The sequence below is a fragment of the Protopterus annectens genome, chromosome 2.part0, assembly GCF_019279795.1.
Source record: "Protopterus annectens isolate FY-2018-M chromosome 2.part0, PAN1.0, whole genome shotgun sequence".
Classification (NCBI taxonomy): Eukaryota; Metazoa; Chordata; order Ceratodontiformes; family Protopteridae; genus Protopterus; species Protopterus annectens.
In genome coordinates, this window is record NC_056728.1 from 1,275,209,633 (window position 1) to 1,275,230,311 (window position 20,679).

Consider the following 20,679-nt stretch of genomic DNA (forward strand, 5'->3'; position numbering starts at 1 on the left):
CAGGCCAACAGCAAGTAGCCTGCCAGCAGGATAACCCAAGAGTAATGACTGCAACAGTGAATACACTCTAACATCTACATTTATGGTAGGTACACAACTGTACTTTCTGCTGAGTCAGCATACCAGGAGTATTCATTATGAATGGAGAATACTATATAATTTCATCAGCGGCACCCATTTGTTTCCACTTATATGTATTAGCATTGATATTTTGCAATAACACTGGTCTTGTACGAACTGACTGTTCGCTCAGGTTTGCTAGATTGTCTTACTGTAACACATCAGTAGCTTTAGTGGTGTTAATTGTACCATGCCAGATTTTTCAGTTATGGACATTGGAATTGCTTTATCAGCATAGGCAGTATGATTAGTGATGTGTGTGAATGCAAGCAAGGGGCAAGTGTGTGTGTGTGTGTGTGTGTGTGTGTGTGTGTGTGTGTGAATGCGAACAAGGGGCAGGTGTGTGTGTGCATGTATGTATGTGTGTTTGTGAACGCAAGCAAGGGGCAAGTGTGTGTGTAAATGCAAATGCAAGTAAGGGGCAAGAGTGTGTGTGTGTGTGAATGCTTACTAAGCTGGACATTAATCCCTACGTCACTCGATGGGTTGCCAACTGGCTTACTGACAGAACCCATGCTGTAAAAGTAGCCCACTCCAAATCCAGCTTCTGACAAGTCAGAGTACCTCAAGGGTCAGTCCTGGGACTGCTCTTGTTTGGCATCTACTTCTCTGAAGTACAGGCCAACACTAAGGGATTCTGGCTAACACAGTTCACAGATTACTGCAAACTGGGAGCCATTATTGAATCCCCAAATGTTCTGGATACTCTAGAAAAGGGCCTTACAGAAACAGATGCTTGGTGCCAGAGCCATGGGCTCAAGCTCAGTGCCAAGAAATGTATAGTTATCCCCTTTGAGGAAAAAACATGTACCCATTCTGGGACATGCTACACTTAAAGAAATCCCAATCCCTCAGAGCTACATACTCCAGGGATGTAAACCTTGTCATCACAATAAACAAATGCTGGAGGGATAGGTTCCTGACTCAGAGACTGCCCAGACTCTGGAATAGACTGCCCATATATGTCAAGCAGACCGCCTCTTTGGCCCTTTTCAAACGGAACATTGACGATTGGATGGGAGAAAGAAATTAACCCCAGGGATCACATCACTTACCCTGCTAGACAGGGGTCCAGGGTAGAAAATAGTGTGGAAGTAATAGCCAGGGAATTGTTATGGCTAGGCTTGTATAAGCCCTAGGGCCGATAGCCTAGTACAAACCTATGAACCTATAGTTAACAGACTATCAGAAGGAAGAAGCCCTTGGGTCATTTTAGCTGTTGCCAAACAAACTTTGTGTCTGTGTGATAAGGGGCAAGTGTGCACGCATCTGTGTGATAAGGGGCAAGTGTGTGCACGTTTGTGTGATAAAGGGCACTCTGCCAGTATCTGCTGAATTTTACAAAACCACTTTATCTCTAAAGCTGTCCCAGCACAATCTGGTAGTTAGATGTAACTTTAAATAAACTATACTGGCATGTTCTTCATATACTGAATTGATCAAGTCCGTTTTGTGATTTATGATTTAGTGTTGAATTGTCACTTAATTCCATTAGGTACTGGTGTGCCTTTGCTGGGTAATTTTTTCCCTGTGGTTGTGAAACTGTGTAGTTATAAAGACAGGAAGAATTTGATTGTTCCCAGGTGGTGTGGGCATGGTTGCTTAACCCGCCCCTCAAAACCGTAACACCTTTAGTTTTGCAGCCATGTTTGGATGGATTTGGATCAGGGTGATTGCAGTTTATAGGTCTCCTTTTTGCTGGGATTTATGCAAGACCCCTAAAGTGGGAAGGATGAAAGTTTAAAAATAAAACATCTTTCATGAAAGGTCTGAGGTGGAAGACTGTGTATGTGGTTATGCTGATAAGAACTGGAAATTCAGGTGTTAACACTAATGTACAGTAGACAGTTTATTGGACTGTGCTGTAGAAGCTGAATCTGTGGACAGGTTTACTGGGCTGTGTAAAGTAGGGCTCACTAGTGTTGGATTAAAGTACTTTAATAATGTTGTAGGTGGTAAACTGTTCAATGGGTGCACTTCATGTGCAATTTGAATGGAGCGGCTTGATGTGTAAGATCTGTGTAGGCATGTGTTTCTGTTTCTGATGTCTGCACAGCCAAAGTACATAATTACTTGTGCATTCCTCGGACGAAGCCTGGGGTCATTCTTGGTGTTGCCAAAACAAACTTGTGGTTAGGTGTGTGAAAGGGTGAGTGTGTGAGCTGAGTGAGGGTGGTGTGTGAGCTGAGTGAGGGTGAGTGTGTGTGTGTGGTGAGTGGGGTGGGTGGTGAGTGAGTGTAATGAGTGGGGGTGGGTGAGTGAGTGGTTGAGTGTGGGTGAGTGAGTTGGTGTGGGTGAGTGTAGTGGGTCGGTGAGCTGAATGTGGGTGAATGAGTGAGGGTGGTGAGTGTGGGTGAGTGAGTGAGTGTGGTGAGGTTGGTGGGTGGGAAGTGAATGTGGGTGAGGGTGAGTGTGGTGAGTGTGGGTGGTGGGTAAGTGTGGATGAGTGAGAGTGAGTGGGTGAGTTGAGGTGAGTGGGTGAGTTGAGGTGAGTGGGTGAGTTGAGGTGAGTGGGTGAGGTGAGTGAGTGGGTTGAGGTGAGTGGGTGAGTGAGTGGGTTGAGGTGAGTGGGTGAGTGAGGTGAGTGGGTTGAGGTGAGTGGGTGAGTGAGGTGAGTGGGTTGAGGTGAGTGGGTGAGTGTGGTGAGGTGAGTGGGTAAGTGTGGGTGAGTCTCATTTTTGGATGTAATTTCTAAATTTTGTAAACTTTGTATTTGTATTGTCATATTGCTTTACATTGCCCTACCAATATGTGACAAATTACAGGCAGAAGCACAGTAACAGCTGCAAAAACTAAGAGCATAAATTTGCAATAAGCATGCGTATACATTAATTGCACGTTTTTACATAAGAAGCAGATGTCTGTCACAATTAAATCGACAACACTACATCAGATTACAAGAAGTATGCAATACCGTCATTTTTTAAATTATGTCTTAAAAAAGCATGTTGGTGCTGTCATGCAAGTCTGTGAAATATTTCATGTTTATAGTGTGTCATTTGTTAGCTATTTAATCAAACGGGAAGGAAAAATAAGTGGGAGTTTGATGCTTTGCAAAACGGTGATTATTCCCAGTGCTATGTAGCTTGGTTCTAAATTTGACAGGAGGAGTGCAACAAAAAAAGTGTCCCACTGTAAGGAGGGAAAGGCTGACAAGAAAACAGTACATTACTCTGGTCACCTGCTGTGAGCTGTCAACCACACGCAGACAATGGGTCAAATTACCCTTAGCTCTTTGACAGCTAGGGAAGGTAGGTGTGAAGTGGGAGGGGAGATGCCTTGAAGAACTAGATTTCAGCCTTCACAAAAGAAAGCAAGTTAGCATTTCTAAGAAACAAAAGCAATAAAATGCACTTTTGAGTTCCATTCTGTAGCATTTGCACTGCTTGTGTTTGAAGTAGTCATTGAAAAAGGATAACATTTTAACCAAAAGTAGGGGACTTTAAGACAGCAGTGAATGCCTGTTAAGTCAATGAAGTGACAGCAGCTTAAGGGAAAACGTGGCAGATCTGATGCAATTTTTTGGAGACAAACAATGCATTCTGGGATACTTAGAGGCAGAGTAAACAGTCTGAATTATTTCAAAATGCCAGCCCCCATGTGGTCAGAGTCAGAAATTGCATATAAAAATATCTAAAAAGCTCTGAATAGTCCCAGAGTGCTGTTAAAATGTAGGAAACACCAAACCATAATGAAATAAATATGTTTTTTCAGTCTGAGGGTGCGGTTGTCCTTTAATATTGCCTATTCAAAAATTAAATATCTATTATATGACCATCTGATGCAAGGAGCAATTAATGAAAAATTATATAATTATTTGTATGTAAACAAACCTACTACATCAGTGATTTTTGGGATACCTAAAGTGCACAAAGGTGTGGACCCTTTAAAATTTAGACCGATTGTGGCTGGGGCAGGCAGCATTATTGAACCACCTGGGAAGTTTATTGATCAAACTGTTAAACTAGTTCTTTCTGTAGAACGTATTTGTAAAGATTCATGGGATTTCCTTAAAGGTATCCAAAGTAATTTTTATGATGCAACCAACTTTATGATCAGTATAGGTATTGTTGAATTATTTCCAAGTATCCCTCATGCTGTTGGCATTGAATGGTTTAATGAAGTTTTATGTGTGTCATCTGAACTTAGTCCAAACACTATTAGACTGGTGGTTGAATTTATGGAAATTATACTTAAAAATAATTATATCTATTTCAATGGAGAGCTGTTCAAGCAAAAAAAAGGGGTCGCCATGGGTGCTCCATGTGCCTCATCCTATGCCAACATTGTACTTCACTATTTGGAGAACAAATTTATATTTTCAACCCCTTGGTCGAAGTTTATTACACGTTGCAAACGTTTTTTGGACGATATTTGTGTGTTATGGAATGGTAACCTTAATGAATTTATGGATTTTATGCTCTATATTAATTCTTCCACACAATTTTTAAAGTTTACATATAATATTAGTGAGGAAGTCTTGAATTATTTAGATGTTTCTCTATCTAAGAATCAGCATACTGGTACCTTTCAATCTAAAATTTATAGGAAAAATACCTTTTCCAATTCCTATCTGCATTTTGAGAGTGGACACCCTTTCCATCAGAAGAAAGGTATATTGAAAGGCCAATTTATCAGGGCAGCTAGGATGTGTAGTACAGAACAACTATTTACACAAGAAATGAATTTCCTAAAAGATTTATTTTTAGAAAGAGGTTACCCTATGCATCTAGTTAACAAGTTGGCAGAAAAGGTTACAGCTGATAGAAAAAGCAAATATTTCCCGCTCTTAGGTACAATGTCAAATGAGAATAGACGTGTTCAACAAGATGCACAATTTGAGAGACAAAATCTATTTATACAAACTTTTAGCAAGGATTCGTCACAAGTTAAAAAAATTGTGACAAGGTACTGGCCAGTTTTAACATTACAAGAAGACATTAAAGAGTTAGTATCAGACAGGCCCAAATATGTGAATAGAAGGAATGTTAATTTGAAGGGATTATTTGAAAGACAGTTGCATAATAGTTGTACACAATCTACCCCTAGACTAGGTACATATAAATGTGGGGCATGCAAGCAATGTCCATATATAATCAATGATAACAGCTTGCATATAATTTCAAGGAATTTTAAGGTTAAATCAACAGGACATTATAACTGTGCTACTAAAGGAGTAGTTTACCTTGGTACATGTACCCAATGTTTAGGTTTTTACATAGGGAAGACTGAAAGATCTTTGAAAAGAAGAATTTATGAACATATATATGATGTAGCAAAAGAGAAAGAAACTAACGCCTTTTACAAGCATTCCTTAAAATGTCCAAACATGCAATTAAAATTCATGGTTTTAGAACAAGCAACTCAGAATCCAAGAGGGGGAGATTGGGAAACGTCATTGGAATTTAAAGAATTGTTGTGGCAATTAAAGTTAAATGCCGCAAAACCCCCTGGGCTAAATGATAATATTAGCATTAATAGTGTATTAAAAATCAGAAGGGCCAAACTATAGCAAAGGATATAATAAAAACTTTTTTGTATTTATATAATATTACATTCTTGATGCATTCATTGTATAAATAATTCATAAACAGCCTTTACTAACTTCATTAATAATGTATGAATGTTATAGTACATTTTGTTGCAGTTGCACTTTATGGTTTATATGCATAGTAAGTTTTTTAGAATTTTAGAAGTTTTAGATTTTAAAAATTATATTATATCTTTATGATACCAATATAGTATTATTAATATTTATACACACACAATGTATTATCTGAATTTCAATGGATTTTAGCAAGTATGCATCTATTGTTATATTAGGTTGTACTATAGGTTATACATTATATATATATATATATATATATATTTTTTTTTTTTTTTTTTTTTTTTTTTTTGGATACACCTTTAAGAAAGTAACTTATTAAATTTAATTAATTAAGTGTAGGTCAGATGACCAACTAGTATTATAAATAGGTCAGGGTTCCTCATACACTCATCTTGATAAAGCCTGGTATCATCCAGGCGAAAGCGCTTGTTTTAAAATTTGACTGCCAGTTGTTTTTACTGTTGTCACGTCCATTAAAGACTTTGTGCAGAATATTTCGTGGTTGGCCGTCTTTGCTGTGGTCTGTACTACTTCTTGACTGGTGACTTATAACTGAAAATAAACCATACTGGCACAATCTCAGTTGCAAATGTATATTACAAACTATGCCAACAATCTCGCTTGCAAATATACATTACAAACCATGCCAACACAACTGTAGCTGCAAACGTACATCAGTTATAATATATCCAGTCATTGTCAGCCATTAGCTCAACGGTTCCTGGAGTTCATAAATTCAAATGCCATGGAACAACTAGTCACTGTTCCCACGAGAGGAGAAAATATACTAGATCTCATTATCACAAACATGGGGACAAAATGCAACGCACTGGAAGTATATCCCTCATTGGTGAGATCTGATCATAAACTAATCTCACTGGAAATCCACATCCCGCCCCCACCCCAAACAAAAAAGATCACAGTGAAGAACTTCTCTAAAGCAAACTTCACACTACTCAAGACTGGTGTGGTATCCTTCAAGGCCCCTGAGCCAGAGGAAACCACAACCCAAGCTGCGGAAGCCCTTACAAATGCCTTCTATGAACACCTCCAGGACTGCATGGATCAGGCAATCCCAAATAAAACCAAGACTCTTTCCACCAAGGGCAAACGTCCAGTCTGGTGGACCCCAGCCATTAACAAACTTTACAATAAGAGGAGAAAGCTATTGCATGATAAAACAAAATCCATAAATGGGAAGTCACCCCTGATCATTCTTAGTAAAAAAATACGAGCACTCATAAAATCAACTAAGGCCAGTTTTGAGAGAAAAATTGCCATGGATTCAAAAGACAATCATAAGGCCTTTTTCAGCTATGTTAGGAACCTGGGTGGAAACTCCCAGATATGCTCATAATTAGTCCAAAATGATACAAAAATCACTGAACCCACAGACATTGCCAACATACTGGCAGACAGGTTCAGTGCAAACTTCACCCCCCTCTCCCCCCTAAAGGAGAGATAACTATCCCAGCAGAGTGTAGCCTCCCAGAAATCTAAAATGCGCAGGTGAAAGCTGCTCTCTCTAAAGCTAAAAACACAGCATCAATGGGACCGGATGGTGTCCCCGGCTGTGTGCTACACGAGCTCAATGAGGAACTAAACCCGCACATAAGGCAGCTGTTTAATCTCAGCCTTATCACAGGATACGTGCCCAAGGAGTGGTGTACGGCAACTGTGGTCCCACTCCACAAAGGCGGTGCCTCTACGGATCCTGGTAATTACCGCCCCATAAGCTTAACAAGTCTAGTCTGCAAAGCTATGGAGAGGATCATAATGGAGCTCATAAACAGAGATATAGGGGACTTGCAGACATTGGACCCGTCCCAGTTTGGCTTTGTCAAGGGCAGATCATGCCTTTTGAACTTGGTCGACTTCTTCGAGACAGTCACCAAGGCCATTGATGAGGGAAAGGCAGTCCATACAGCCTACCTTGACCTTGCAAAGGCTTTCGACACAATACCCCACTCGGGTATTGTAGAAAAACTTACCAACTTAAATGTAAACCCATATGTCACAAGATGGGTTGCAAACTGTCTTAAGGACAGAACCCACAGGGTTAGAGTTGCTGGCGCTATGTCAGACTCCAAGCCGGTCACAAGTGGTGTCCCACAGGGCTCGGTCCTTGGCCCCCTATTGTTCGGCATGTACTTCTCAGAAGTACAGGCCAACATGGGAGGACTTTGGCTGAAGTTTGCAGATGACTGCAAACTGGGCGCCACAGTGGAAAGTGCATCAGACACTGATATCCTTCAGAGGGGACTCACGGAAACTGATAGCTGGTGCCAGAGCCACGGCCTGAAGTTAAACGCCAAAAAATGTATAGTCATACCCTTCGGGAAAAACAAGGTAACCCCAAGCTACCATATAGGTGGCAATCCTCTAAGCACAGAAGAGGTTATCAGGGTCCTGGGGACCCAGGTTGACAGTGGCCTTTCTTTTGACACTCGCGTTGCTAAAGTGGTTAGAAAGACCTTCTACATTGCCCACCTGATCATGAAGGGATTCACATCCAGATCTAGTGAGGTCATTGTTCCCCTGTACTCTTCACTTATCAGACCAATGATCAAGTACAATGCCCCATTCGGGATGTATCTCACCCGACATCTGCAGCAATTGGAGAGACCCCAAAAGTACCTCACCAAAACGATAAAGGGACTCCAAAATCTGTCATATGCTGCCAGATTGAAGAAACTCCAGCTCTATTCAGTCGCATACCCTCTGTTCAGAGGTGACATGTGCCTGACGTGCAAGGCCATGTCAAACCAGGAATTAATGGACATGCTCCACCTCAAAAAATCCAAATCCACCAGAACCACTAGAGCAAGCGACTTAAACCTTAGCACGGATATTAATAGGACGTGCTGGAGGGATAGATTTGTCACTCAGACTCCCTATGCTGTGGAATAAAATCCCGGTGCATGTGAGGCAGAGCACCTCGCTGGCTCTGTTCAAGAGAAATCTTGACCTGTGGATGGGAGATCGTAGGTTTACCCTGGGAATCATCTCTGTGTCACTGCTGGACAAAGGCACAACAAACTAATGGGCACAGTATTTTTTTTCATATAAGGGGTGGCGTAAGCCACAAAACTCTGGGCTAGACTTATAAATGCCTTAGGGCAGATAGTCTAGTATAAACCTATGAACCTATTGCATAGCTCATTCAATTCCTGCCTTATTTTAAACCTCATTCTTCCTCTGCATGTATTGCTCCCACACTTCCCATTCTTTCCTTTGTAAATTGCTGCTACCCTTTTCTAAATATCTCAATTCTAGTTTCATCTGTTACTATCATCACTACTTCTAGTAAAGTTGGTTTAGACTTTGATTTACATTTTGTAGTAATTGCTTTTTTGGCAGCCATCATAATTAGACTCAGCAAGGCCATACTATGTCTAGGCAATTGCGATTCTGTATCATAGCTCAAAAAATAATTTTATTAGTTACACCAATTTGCTCACTTCGCATCTCTGACACAGCAGTCTGCAGGGACTCTTTAAAGTCTGCCAGCTCATTGCACTCCTAGAAAATATGTTCCCAGTTACCTCTTTTTTCCCAATCACAACTCCAACATTTGCCGTCTACCTGAGGAAATTCTTTGTCGTCTACTTGTGGTATAAAAATATCTATGTAAACCCTTCCAAGCAAATATCCTAAATCTTCTTGACTTTGTTGCATATTTCAGCGACTTACATATATCCCCCGATTGTGATTTGCTTATCTAATCTCTTTCCAATCCTTTCTAACCTCCTCTGATTCTTGTTGTTGTCATGAAATATTTTATATCCCCAACTAATTATTCCTTTCTTAATGGCAACTTCAGTTCTAGATTCTAAAAACTCTACCAATGCTGGTCTTTCATTTAGACTCCCCCCCCCCCCCCCGCAATTTCTTTCCATTTGCCTGTACTCTGTCAATCCTTGATAGGAAAGGCAGTCTGTAATCTGCAGTCCAAATACGTTCTTGGAGTCTTCCCATTCTGTTACCTTTCCCCTTTCTAGTTATTTGCTCCCAATACCTTGGTTCCTTTGCCAGTTTTCCCCAATAAATTCCAGCCCCCTCTTGCCTGTAGTCTGTACCCTAATTGCAGTCACCTCTATTGGCAGAATCTTTTCCCCATTCCTGTGTTAGCTTAGTTCTTGGTATGTTTTCCATTACTTTATGAATATAATATTCTGTATGATTATTCTCCTTAAAGGTCTGCATCCAAAATGTCAGTCTCTCCTTGTTTCTTGAGCTTCCCCTTGCTTCATAATCAACTCTTTCCACTTTGAATTATAGTTTTCTGCTTGTGCTATGTATAAGAGCCATACATTTATTGCTCTGAAATACCCTTTCAAATCTGGTAATCCCTATCCGCTCTGTTCTATTGGAAGAATTAGCTTATTCCACTTGAGTGTTTCAGTCTTACCCTCCCAGATAAAATCCTTCAGCTGTTTTATTAATTGCTATCTACAGCTTCTCTTCTGGTTGATAGAAATATACAAGACCTGTGTATAAGATTAAAGGGTCTAAACATTTTAACTGCTTGTATCTTACTATGTATATCGAAATAACAGAGCTTCCATTTTGTTTAGTCTCTTCCCACATATCCTTAGCTTCCACATTGGAGCCATTTTTAATCCATACTTCCAAATATTTAATTTTGTCTTGTTCCCATAAGTATGGATATTGCTGGACCAGTTTGTATGTGGGTACCTAGTTTATTGCTGTTGCCTTTGTTTTAGCTTCATTAATTTTGTATTCCGAAAAAATGTGAAACTGTCCCAATATGTTCCACAGCACTCTAATCTCTACTTCTAGTTTTATCAGGTATGAAATGTCATCTGCAAGTAGAACCAGTTTTTCTTGACTACCATACCGATTATTTCCTTGAATTCTGATTTTCTTTGCCAATGATTCTAAATATAATGCAAATAAAAGGGAGAGGACACCCCTGCCTGGTTTCTCTGCTCAGGAAGAGATTATCAGTGAAGACCCCACCAGTTTTAATTTTCGCCTCCAATATCCTCCTAGTAAACCTTATAATTTCATCAGGGAATAGAGCCTTCTAAGAGGCAAACAACTTTGTGTGATGCTCACTTCTGCGAAGTAAAACTGTAATGTTTGACTCTTGTTTGTAGAAAAAACTCTGGAAACAACCCACATTTATTACTGATTCGTAGGTTCATAGATGTTTACTAGGCTAATGACCACAAGGGCCTTTTTAAGCCTAGCCATGCATTCCAAATATCTGACAAGTTCTGATACCCTTGATAAGTGTAAGCATGGGCCTGGGAGTTGAACCATTTACAGATGACCTCTGTCTATTAGAGACAGGTGCCAAACTAGGTATGATAGTGGTTCACAAGCTGTCCTTTAGTCAGTCTTTCCATCTCTGCCTTTTTCCTGGGAATGGAATTGAGGCTTATGCATGTCTGTGTGTGCTTCTGTTTAAGTTTTACCTGTGGAGCAATGCATGGGCTGAAGTAAAACATTTGTTCCTTTCTTGCCTCAGTAAATGGGAGGAATGCCTGTTACTAACCAAACAAATGCTGCATAGATGGTTTTGCACCTCTTCATTTAAAAACTTTTGTGGTCACTGCACTAAGTGTGCCACTGCTTTTAGTGCCTATTTCAAGAATATAGCCATTGCAAATATTTATACAACAGTACTGTGTCATTGCTGGCTTGTTTCACTGAAGTTTGCTGGGATCATTCACTCTCAGATGTTGCCAATTACAGAGGGCCTCACAAATCCGGGTATAAAAGTGATACTATTCAGCCTATTGGTTTATCTCTGAGTCTTTGAGTAGGAATTTTTGCCACTGGAGCTTACAACTCTCCTACTTTCTCCTATGACTGATTAGCTGTTCAATTCTTTAGATGTTTGTATCCACTGCGGGTGTTATAACTTATCCTTTTCTCACCTTCATTTGCAGCTTTATTTATTTTACATTTGTTTACCAGGAAAGTCTGGCTGGACACAAGTCCTTCTTCAGCAAAGGCACGGGGAGAAAAGCTTCACATACAACATTTATCCTTTACAACTGACAATTTTGTATACATAAGACACTGTGATATAAATCAAAAACAATATTATTGCAGTAGGGCAATACTTATCATTGCAAATCCTAAATATGGAGTGTTTCATCTTGACTTGCATCAGTCTGTTTTTGTTCAAAATTGTGTATAATTATATTGTTAGGTATACCATGCAGATTCCCGAATATCAAGCTAAGGATGTAGTAAAGTTACCATAAAAAGGTGGGATGGAGGGGATAGTGAAAGTAGAGAGTAAGACAAAGGTACACTAATGGGGAAAGCAATGTGCTGAGAGCGAGGGAGTTTGTAATAGAGCAATAGGAAGAATAAAAGACTAATCAGGGTTGTCACAGTTAGAGTCATGGTGTGCTAAGAGTGAGTTGATAAAATAGCAGTAGACATTACAAAAGACTAGTCTGGGTTGTCACAGTTAGAGCCATGATTGCATCAGGTGGGATTTTAAGGCTGTTTTAAAGTAAGCAGTGGAAGATGAGTCCGAGATATTGGGGAAAGCTCTTACAATGTTAGCAATAGTGTTGTTATAGAGGGATATACCTGCAGAATTATTGGCTTTGGTCACATCTAAAAGGAGATTTTGATTGGATCGTAGGACCCTAGTTTTGGTGCTTGGATGTAGTATGTTTTGTAGTGCAGAGATTTTTTCCAAGGTAGTGAAGTGTGTGGGTTAGTATATGTTGATTATAAAGAATGAGATGGGGAAATTCCAGCCAGTTAAGTTGTTTAAGGGGAATGCAGTGGTGTGATCTGTGAGGATTATTGGTTGTGAATTTGGCAATTTTATTATAACATGCTTGTAACTTGGACAGATCAGATTTTCTGAGATTGATGAAGACTGGTGAGGCATACAAAAGAGTGGAGATGAGATGGGTTTGTGCAGTAGTGGCTCTGGTGGAGTCGGTAGCAATGGTTTATTTCTGTATAGCATAGCTAGTTTATGTACTTTTTTTATGGTATCTGCTATGTATGTCAAATTTCATGTTGTTGATTTAACCCCTAGCAGTTTTGTGTGATTGACTGGAGATATGATTGTATTACTGGAAGTGATGTTAAATGTAAGGATGTAAGGTTATGAGTAGAATGCTGTGTGAGTGGAAAGATCATAATCTTAGTTTTATTTGGATTTAACATTAGTTGTTATTCAGAGAGCCATCTTTCAATAGCAAGAAAGGAGGATTGCATTTGTTGAAGCAGTGCCTGGGGGGGAAGGAAGACGCACAGATTAGTGTGGAATCATCTACGTATTGGATGACTGAAGCCTGAAGTGTTGCAGTATGAAGGTTATTAGTAAAAATAGAAAGCAGCAGTGGTCCAAGAATAGAACGTTGTGGGACTCCTAGTGAGACTGGTTGTAGTGGGGTGAGTTCTTGGTGCCATGTTTGACAGCCTGTTGGGTAATTTTGTAAACCAGGAAAATGGTGGGGGAGCGAAGATTTAGTTCTGAGAGAGTGTTTCAGTTATCATGATTAACCATATCAGAGGCCTTGGAAAGGTCTAAGAATATAGCTGAGACATATTTCCCATTGTTCCTGTGGTTGTTGACCGTCTATGTGAAAGATGTAAAGGCTGTAGTAGTGCTATGTGATGGTCTAAAGCCATGTCTATTTGTCAGTAGATCGAGAGGTTAAGAATGTCATGATTTGTGTGTGTGTATACACCTTTCAAGGACTTGGAGAGGGGAGAGAGTATGGCGATTAGTCGGTAGTTAGTAAATTCTTTAGAGTTGCCTCCCTTGTGGAGTGGGGTGATGTAGGAAATTTTCCAGAGGTGAGGGACTAGGTTTTCAGATATGGAGTGATTAATGAGAATTGTTACAGGATGTGCAGTTGCACTGGTGACAGTTTTTAAAAATTCAGCTGGTAGTTTATCTGCAGAAAGAGTTGTGGGTTTTAGTTTAAGTATCTTTTTAATAGTGGAGATGGGGACAGGTTGCAGTGTGAAGCTTTGTCCAGTAGCATTGGTTTTGGGTGACTTGACATTAGTTGAAGGGTTTTGAGAGTTAGCTAGAGCTAGGATTGAATCTGTGAAGTATTTGTTGAACTGAGTTGCTATATTCAATGAGCTGTCAGTGGTTGTGGGGGGGGGGGGGCAGGGGTGCCAGCTTTACCTGGTTGAAGTAGATTGTTTATGGTTGTCCAATTTTTTTTAGGATTGTTTTGATGCCTATTTTGTATGTTGTGATAATAGCTTGTTTTGTCCCCTTTAATTATTTTCTTTGCCTTATTTATAAGCTCTAAGTATTTGTTGTTAGAGGTACCTGTTTTCCAGTTTACCCAGGCTTTGTCCCAGATATGTAGTAGATATCAAGTCTGTTTGGTTAACCAGGGGTAATAGTTAGCATTTAATTGAGGATTCTGGGGGGTGCATGGTGGTTTATTATGTCAAGGAAGGTTGAATTAAAGTAGGATACAGCTTCATTTAGGTTTAGTATTTTCAAAGGGTGGCAGTTGCAACTTGCTAGAGCGGCTATAAAGTTGTTGGGGTCAAATTTTACTATGTATTTTTTGATAAGTGGTGGGTTTTGCTAAATAGGTACGACCTCTGATTAGATAGGTTGGTAGGTGGTCACTCAGACTGTCTGGGAGGCAGCCTGAATTAATAATTTGGTCTGAGTTGTTTGACAATATCCAATCCGATATTGATTGCCTTTTTTGTTTTATCGATTTTGGTTGGGACTTGGATAAGTTGGAAAAACCCGTACAGGTGGAAGTTTGTAAGGTTGGAGGAGTTGCATGTTAGCCAATCCGTATTGAAGTCTCCTAGTATTATGGTTTTCTGAAGAAGTGAATTAGAGGCCCAGTGAAGTAGATTTTCTATGGTATCTATGTTTCCTAGTGGGTAGGTAGCAGTCGATTAGGTTTGTTTTTTTAGTATTAATATGTATTTTAGCAGTTGTAACTTCTACCGATCCTAATGAGGGTAATGGCAGGTCCAGTATTTCAATGTTCAATTGTTTCTTTTAAATAAGATTACAACCCTACACCTTTTTTGGTTGATCTATCTTTGCACAGTAAGTTATAGCCAGGAGGAATTATTTTGTTAATTGTATCAGGTTTTAACCATATTTCTGTGAGTAGGACAATATGAGGAGTGTAGAAGGAAAGGTTTGCATGACGTTCTGAAATTTTGTTTGTAATGTTAAGCTGAAGCAGGTTGGAGGCTTTTTTGGGGAGGTGTGGAAAAGTGTGAGTGGAGTTTTGTATTATTGGATGGTTGATGGTGTTGCTAGGGCCGGGGTTTGGGTGTACATCTCCACAAAGGGCTAGCTTAGAGGCAATGTGTACTATGGTGTGGATGACAGTAGTATATAGGTGGTATGTGAAGGATGGTTTGTTATGATGTGTTGGCACTGGGGTTAATGGGATATGGTGAATGAGAGCTATGTGAAAGATGGAAGGGTAAATGTGGAGATTTATATGTGTTGCCTCAGGTATGTTAGTGTTGGTAGTGGCATGATGAGGTAATGATATGGGATTAGTGTGGTAGTATGAGGTAACATGTGCAAGTAGTGTGAGTGCTAAAAAGTTAAGATGTTAAGGTTGATTAAATTACAGTATGTTGGGATTTTGGGTAGTGAAGATAGGTGCCTCTTTAGAGATGATTGTTGTGATGTTAGTTAAAGATAGTATGTAATGTTATTACATTGTCATAAGGAAGTATGGGAGATTGTTATAATAGTAAGGCTGAATTTGTATGCACATACAGGTTATATTAGACATGGGTATTACGAGGTAACTAGATAGGTGGGAGTGGTTTAGAGTTTAATTGTTGCAGACTGCTGATTTGTCTATGTGCAGTGGTGGGAGTGATTAGTACAAGTGTACCGAGAGGTACCGCAGCAAAAACATTTAACCTGCAATTTCAGTAAATACTAAAAAGCTGTAATTATTATAGGGGTAGTTGCCCACGCTCAGTTAACCAAGATGATTAAAAAGGTAATAAAGTAGCAGATTGAACAATTTAAAACACGTTTACTGACAGTGACGTGTGTTCAGTATAAAGAATTTATGAGAAACAAGTAGGTTTCTTTAGCTGTTTCTATGGTCTAGTTTCCTCAGTCAACTTTTAGAATGCAAGGGGAAGACTTTGGGAGGTGGCCATCCCAGCAAGGTGTGCCTGCCACTATCACTACTAAGTATTGGTGTTAAGCTATTCAAGGCATGCTTTCATCCATTGTCAGGAATATCCTTTTGGTTTTATTTAATATTAAGTTTTTTTTTCTCCCTTTTCTGCAGTTAACTCTTTTGGATGACTCTTCTGCAGAGAGGTAGAAGACCTAGCAAGACACTGTAAGGGGAGACCCTTAGATTACTGGTTAGGGCAATAGCTAGAAAAAAAGATATGAATTCAATGAGTTAGGACTACATAAAACTATAATATTTGACGAAACCAAAGCAAGAAAATACCACATTAGCAACACGGCTTGATATGAGGGTTTAGGACTGCCTCAGTGTCTACATCAATTCAAACCAAGCATCAGCATAATAGGATTAATGCAATAGTCACTATAATCACATTAACATACATGTGTCTGTTTGCATGTAAATATTTAAAGGTCAATAAACTGCTCTTTCCAGCTTCAATCAATTCATTACACATTAAGCCATGCCAGTGTATTACAGATATGCATTTTTGTAGAAGATAAGCTTGCTTATACTCAGTGAGGCACATCTGTGAAGTTCAGGGCAAGGCATGCCCTTCTAGGAAAACATGTCTGCAAGGTGGGGGGGGGGGGCTTCGTGTTGGAGAGGGTGAAAGAATCCAACTAAAGAGAGTACTGTTAGGAAGGAGTTCAGAGGATCTTCCTGAAGATCACCTGATAAGGTGACTTTTGTAGATTAGTAGTTCAACAATGTGCATATTCCGTTTATATGTGTGCATTACACATTATAATTCTGCAAGCTGAATGTGTTAAATGTCATAAGTGTCAAAACACTGATTGATTTTAGTCCTAGCTGGAGTTGTGCAACTGACTGGTTTCCAAAATTATATTGTGGGGTTCATGAAGGGTGAATGATTGCATCCTAACCTAATTAGGAAGATATGTGGCACTATTTATACCACTGTTTTTCTTTCACGGTTGTCTGCATTTCTGCTGAGGACTGTTATGTTTCTGAAGGTTGTCTGTTAATGAATGGATGGATCAGCAGTAACAGTTTTGCAGAATGGAGTATGGTAAGAATGGTGCTTTCTCTAACGCCTGCTTTCTTTTTAGAATAGTACATGTAGGACAGCACTGAGGTAGTGACTAGTTGTTAAACTTATATTCAATTTCTCTGTGTAGCATGTATCAATTTTTTTGTTGGTTTCTTTTCTTACTGCCCAGAAATGATGGGGAAGTCCTTATAAAAAAGAAACTTGGTGGTACTGGGTTATATTTTTGAGAAAAACAGTAAAACAGTTGTATGAGCTTTTGTAGTATGCAGGTGGGGAGAAAAAATACATACCAGTGAATGTGCTGTGTTTAGGTAGAAGTAAACCTCATTCTGAAATGTTTTAAATCTGCTCTTAGATGCACACTACACATTTAGTTTACTATTTTTCTAAAATTGTTGCTGTTTTTTTTTCCTAGGCTTGTGAAAGCTTTGGTAGCTTTCTGATTCCTCAGATGTCAAGTTCCCCACCTGATGTGGAAGCAATGAGAATCTATTTAATACTTCCTGAATGTCCTCTTCTGCAGGATTCTAAGTATTACATGACACTGACCATTCCATTAGCAATGGCAATTATTAGACTGGATGCAAATCCTGGCAAAGTATTGGGTAGGTAGGAGATGAAAGACCCATTTTGTATCCATGTAGTAGTTTCTTGCAGTAGAAATGTCGTTTGATTTATTTGATTTTCTTTCTGAGAAAATTACAAGAATGATGCAGTGAAATACTATTAGCCAGTGACTGTAAGATGGAATGTACGGTGCAGCAAGGTACAAGAGTAAAGTTAGGATCAGGAGGAAGCTGAAGTCCGTCTCATCACTCAATAGATGTGAGAGAGAGAGAGATAATCCTGGAGATGCCATTTCTTTGTACAATGTGCACAACTGTGTGCTTGTGTGTTCTTGCGCATATACCCATGTGCGCGCGTGCACACACACACACAAAATTTAGAGGACCACCACTTAATATGTCTTGGGCTGGAGCAACTAGTGAAAGTCCACATAGACAGACTGAGGAGATGCAAGTGTTGCACAGAAGATACCCCTGCCAGGAAATGACATAAGAAAAAATTGCCTTGAGGCAGCAGTGTCAACCACTGGGCAAATCGTAAAGCTTGTTTGATATCTTTAATTTATTCAGAAATGTTACCTAGAAGAATCGTGCTGAACTTTGGCTTGATTCCTTGTACTCACTAATGAACTATGAATGAATCACATTGTACTGTTTATGGTACAATAATAAATGGTTGGATAAGTATAGAAGCTGTGAGCAGGAGAGGAGTGAGTACTTCTAAAAGGACGTACACAGTCCTTTGAGTTTATTGCTTGTTCTCACATGTGCTGGAAATGGATGATCTTTGGCTGGTAAAATAGGTAATAAGTAGCAGATCCTAAGTATAAGCTGTTGAAAAACTAAATATATATTTTATTTTCCTTTGTTTAATCGAGACAAGCTCTGCATGGTTGTTTCTCCATTTTATTTTTTTTGTTTTACACTGGACGTGTAGCCTTAACAGACCTCCATGAAAACCTGATATTTCTCCCTTAAGACGTGAACTGAAGCTTTCTAATAAAGTTTGCCCTCCTGTGATCCATCGGTACAGCAAAGCTCAGATAGAAGAAAAATTCTGCATTTCACTTGAGTTTATCCAACAAATGTTTGGCAGCAGTCTTTGTTTTGCTGATGGCTGGCTTGTGGTGGTATTGGGAAGGAGTCCTTAGGGCTTAGTGTTGGTCATTATCTTGGCTATGCAAAAGCAATTTCTTTTTCATGTAACATCAGATTATGTCTGTAGAGGTGCCACACCAAGATGCTCTCATTCCCATAAAGCTGACTCATGAAGCTTACAGAATAACTGGTACGCAATGTTTGTGCCCGCAGCTTTTGCTAAATGCTGTTGTTTCCAAGGTCCTGCCCCCTACCCACCCCTGAAGAAAGAGAGATGGCTGTTTGCCAGTAATCATTATCAGGACTCTACCAGTTCTGAAGTCCATTCCTGAGCTTATGACACTGGAGCATGTTTGATGTCCTGCCTCTGCTTCTTGAGCTGGTTAGCATGGTGCTGATTTATCTTGCTGACTGTTCTGCAGAATGCTATTTCCATTTCTGCTCATCAGTTTCCTATTAAATCTTACACTGTTCCAGGTTAGCATTTGGAATTCATCAGTTTTTAACTTATCTGAGTTATCTTCTCTGTTTGCTGACAAAATAAAAGTTGTACCAGTGCATTCAAACACCAGTATTCCTTCCTGTGATCTACATGCATTGCACTTAATCAAACATTTTATTTCTTTCATTTATATGTCTGGCTTCTCACTGAGTAACCCAGAATCATTCCCACACTGTTTTCTGAAAATGTATGCAGTTTTATGCATTTGGCTCTGCAATAGTTTTGTTGTTATATCCTTCCATCTGATGTTAATCTTCTTTCCATTCATCACTGATGGGTTTGGTTCCAAGCCCTCGGAACCAAGTCGGCCTAATACCAAGCTGGCGCCAGCCAAAAAACTCTCGAGCTAAGCCTTTACCCATAGTGCCCTTTTCCCTGTTACCTCAGATCTCGTTTGCCGCATAGCCGTAAAGCCACGTCCAAGCCAAGCTCTCAGCTAAGTGTAAACTTTTGATATTGTGTTTATTCCTTCTTGGTATTTTTGATAGTTCTTTAACTTTGAAGCATCTATAGACCCTTTTTACCTTGTTTTTTCTACCTTTTTGGTAATTTTCAGTACCATTGGTGGTATGGCCTTTCTTCCTCTCCTTGCGGTATTTCTTAAATACCATCCCTGGTATTTTTTCTTCCTTTTCCACCTATCTTTGATGTATATTTAGATATAAATATAGTAGTTTTCTATCTGACTTGTGTATTTTTGCTCATGATGTCTGATAAGAAAAGGTACGTCAGGGTTTAAGCATTGTGCTTCTTGTAAGGGAAAACTGCCTAACAGTGATTCCCATGATAACTGTGTTTATTTTCTGGGGGTGCCCCATCTTTCGGTGCAACCCCCCCTTGTGTGATTTGCCAAAGTTTTAGTCAGTGCACCTTGAATGAGCGCAAAAACAAACTGATTCTGTAGGGCCTTCTTAAATAACCCTTTTCAGAGGCCCTTTCTGTGATGGAGGACTCATTCCATCCAACTAAAGATAAGATAAGGTCCCACTCTATCCCCTCTTCACCCTCTGGTGACCAGGGCAAGTCTATAAAGTCTAAAGCACCAAAATTGTCCTCTGAGCATAAGTCCACCTCATCAGCACCAACCTCTTCCACTACGACTGTTCCTATGTCGGCGCCAGATTCGGCTCCGATACTGTCTACCGCACAGACTACTGATTTTCCAAAAGTTATTACAGATTTGACACCAAGTGCCACTTTGGCACAGTGCATGCTTTCGAAGCCTACCTTTGCAATTCCGTTTACTGTTGAAAACCTTCTGTGTCGGCTCTGAGTGCCCTTCCGACACTGAGTCCTTTCATGGTTCTGATAACAATTTTGATGTCACTTCTTCCTGTCTCCAAACTTGAGACATCTGTGCCGACAGATTCCACACCATGGACACGATACTTTCCATCAATAGATCCATTTCTATGGCCAGCATATAGTCCATTCCTAGAATGACCTGACTCCCCTTCAGGAGTATCCACTAGATCCACCAGGAGCCTTTCTGAGTTTGACATGGTGCGTCTTGTGGATTAGCTGTTGTGAGCCAGGGGGATACCCACTCCATGTAGGGCCCATCCACCTGCAGGCCCTGAGTTGGT

General features: G+C 39.8%; 1 protein-coding gene across 1 annotated transcript in view; it reads left to right on the top strand.

Moving 5' to 3' along the window:
• The window catches only part of HERC3 (HECT and RLD domain containing E3 ubiquitin protein ligase 3), a 1,624,372-nt gene that overhangs the window by 770,023 nt on the left and 833,670 nt on the right, over positions 1-20,679 (top strand). The window contains exon 13 of the mRNA XM_044060395.1: positions 17,343-17,532. Within this exon, the coding sequence (XP_043916330.1) occupies positions 17,343-17,532 (190 nt within the window). The remainder of the gene's footprint in view (positions 1-17,342; positions 17,533-20,679) is intronic.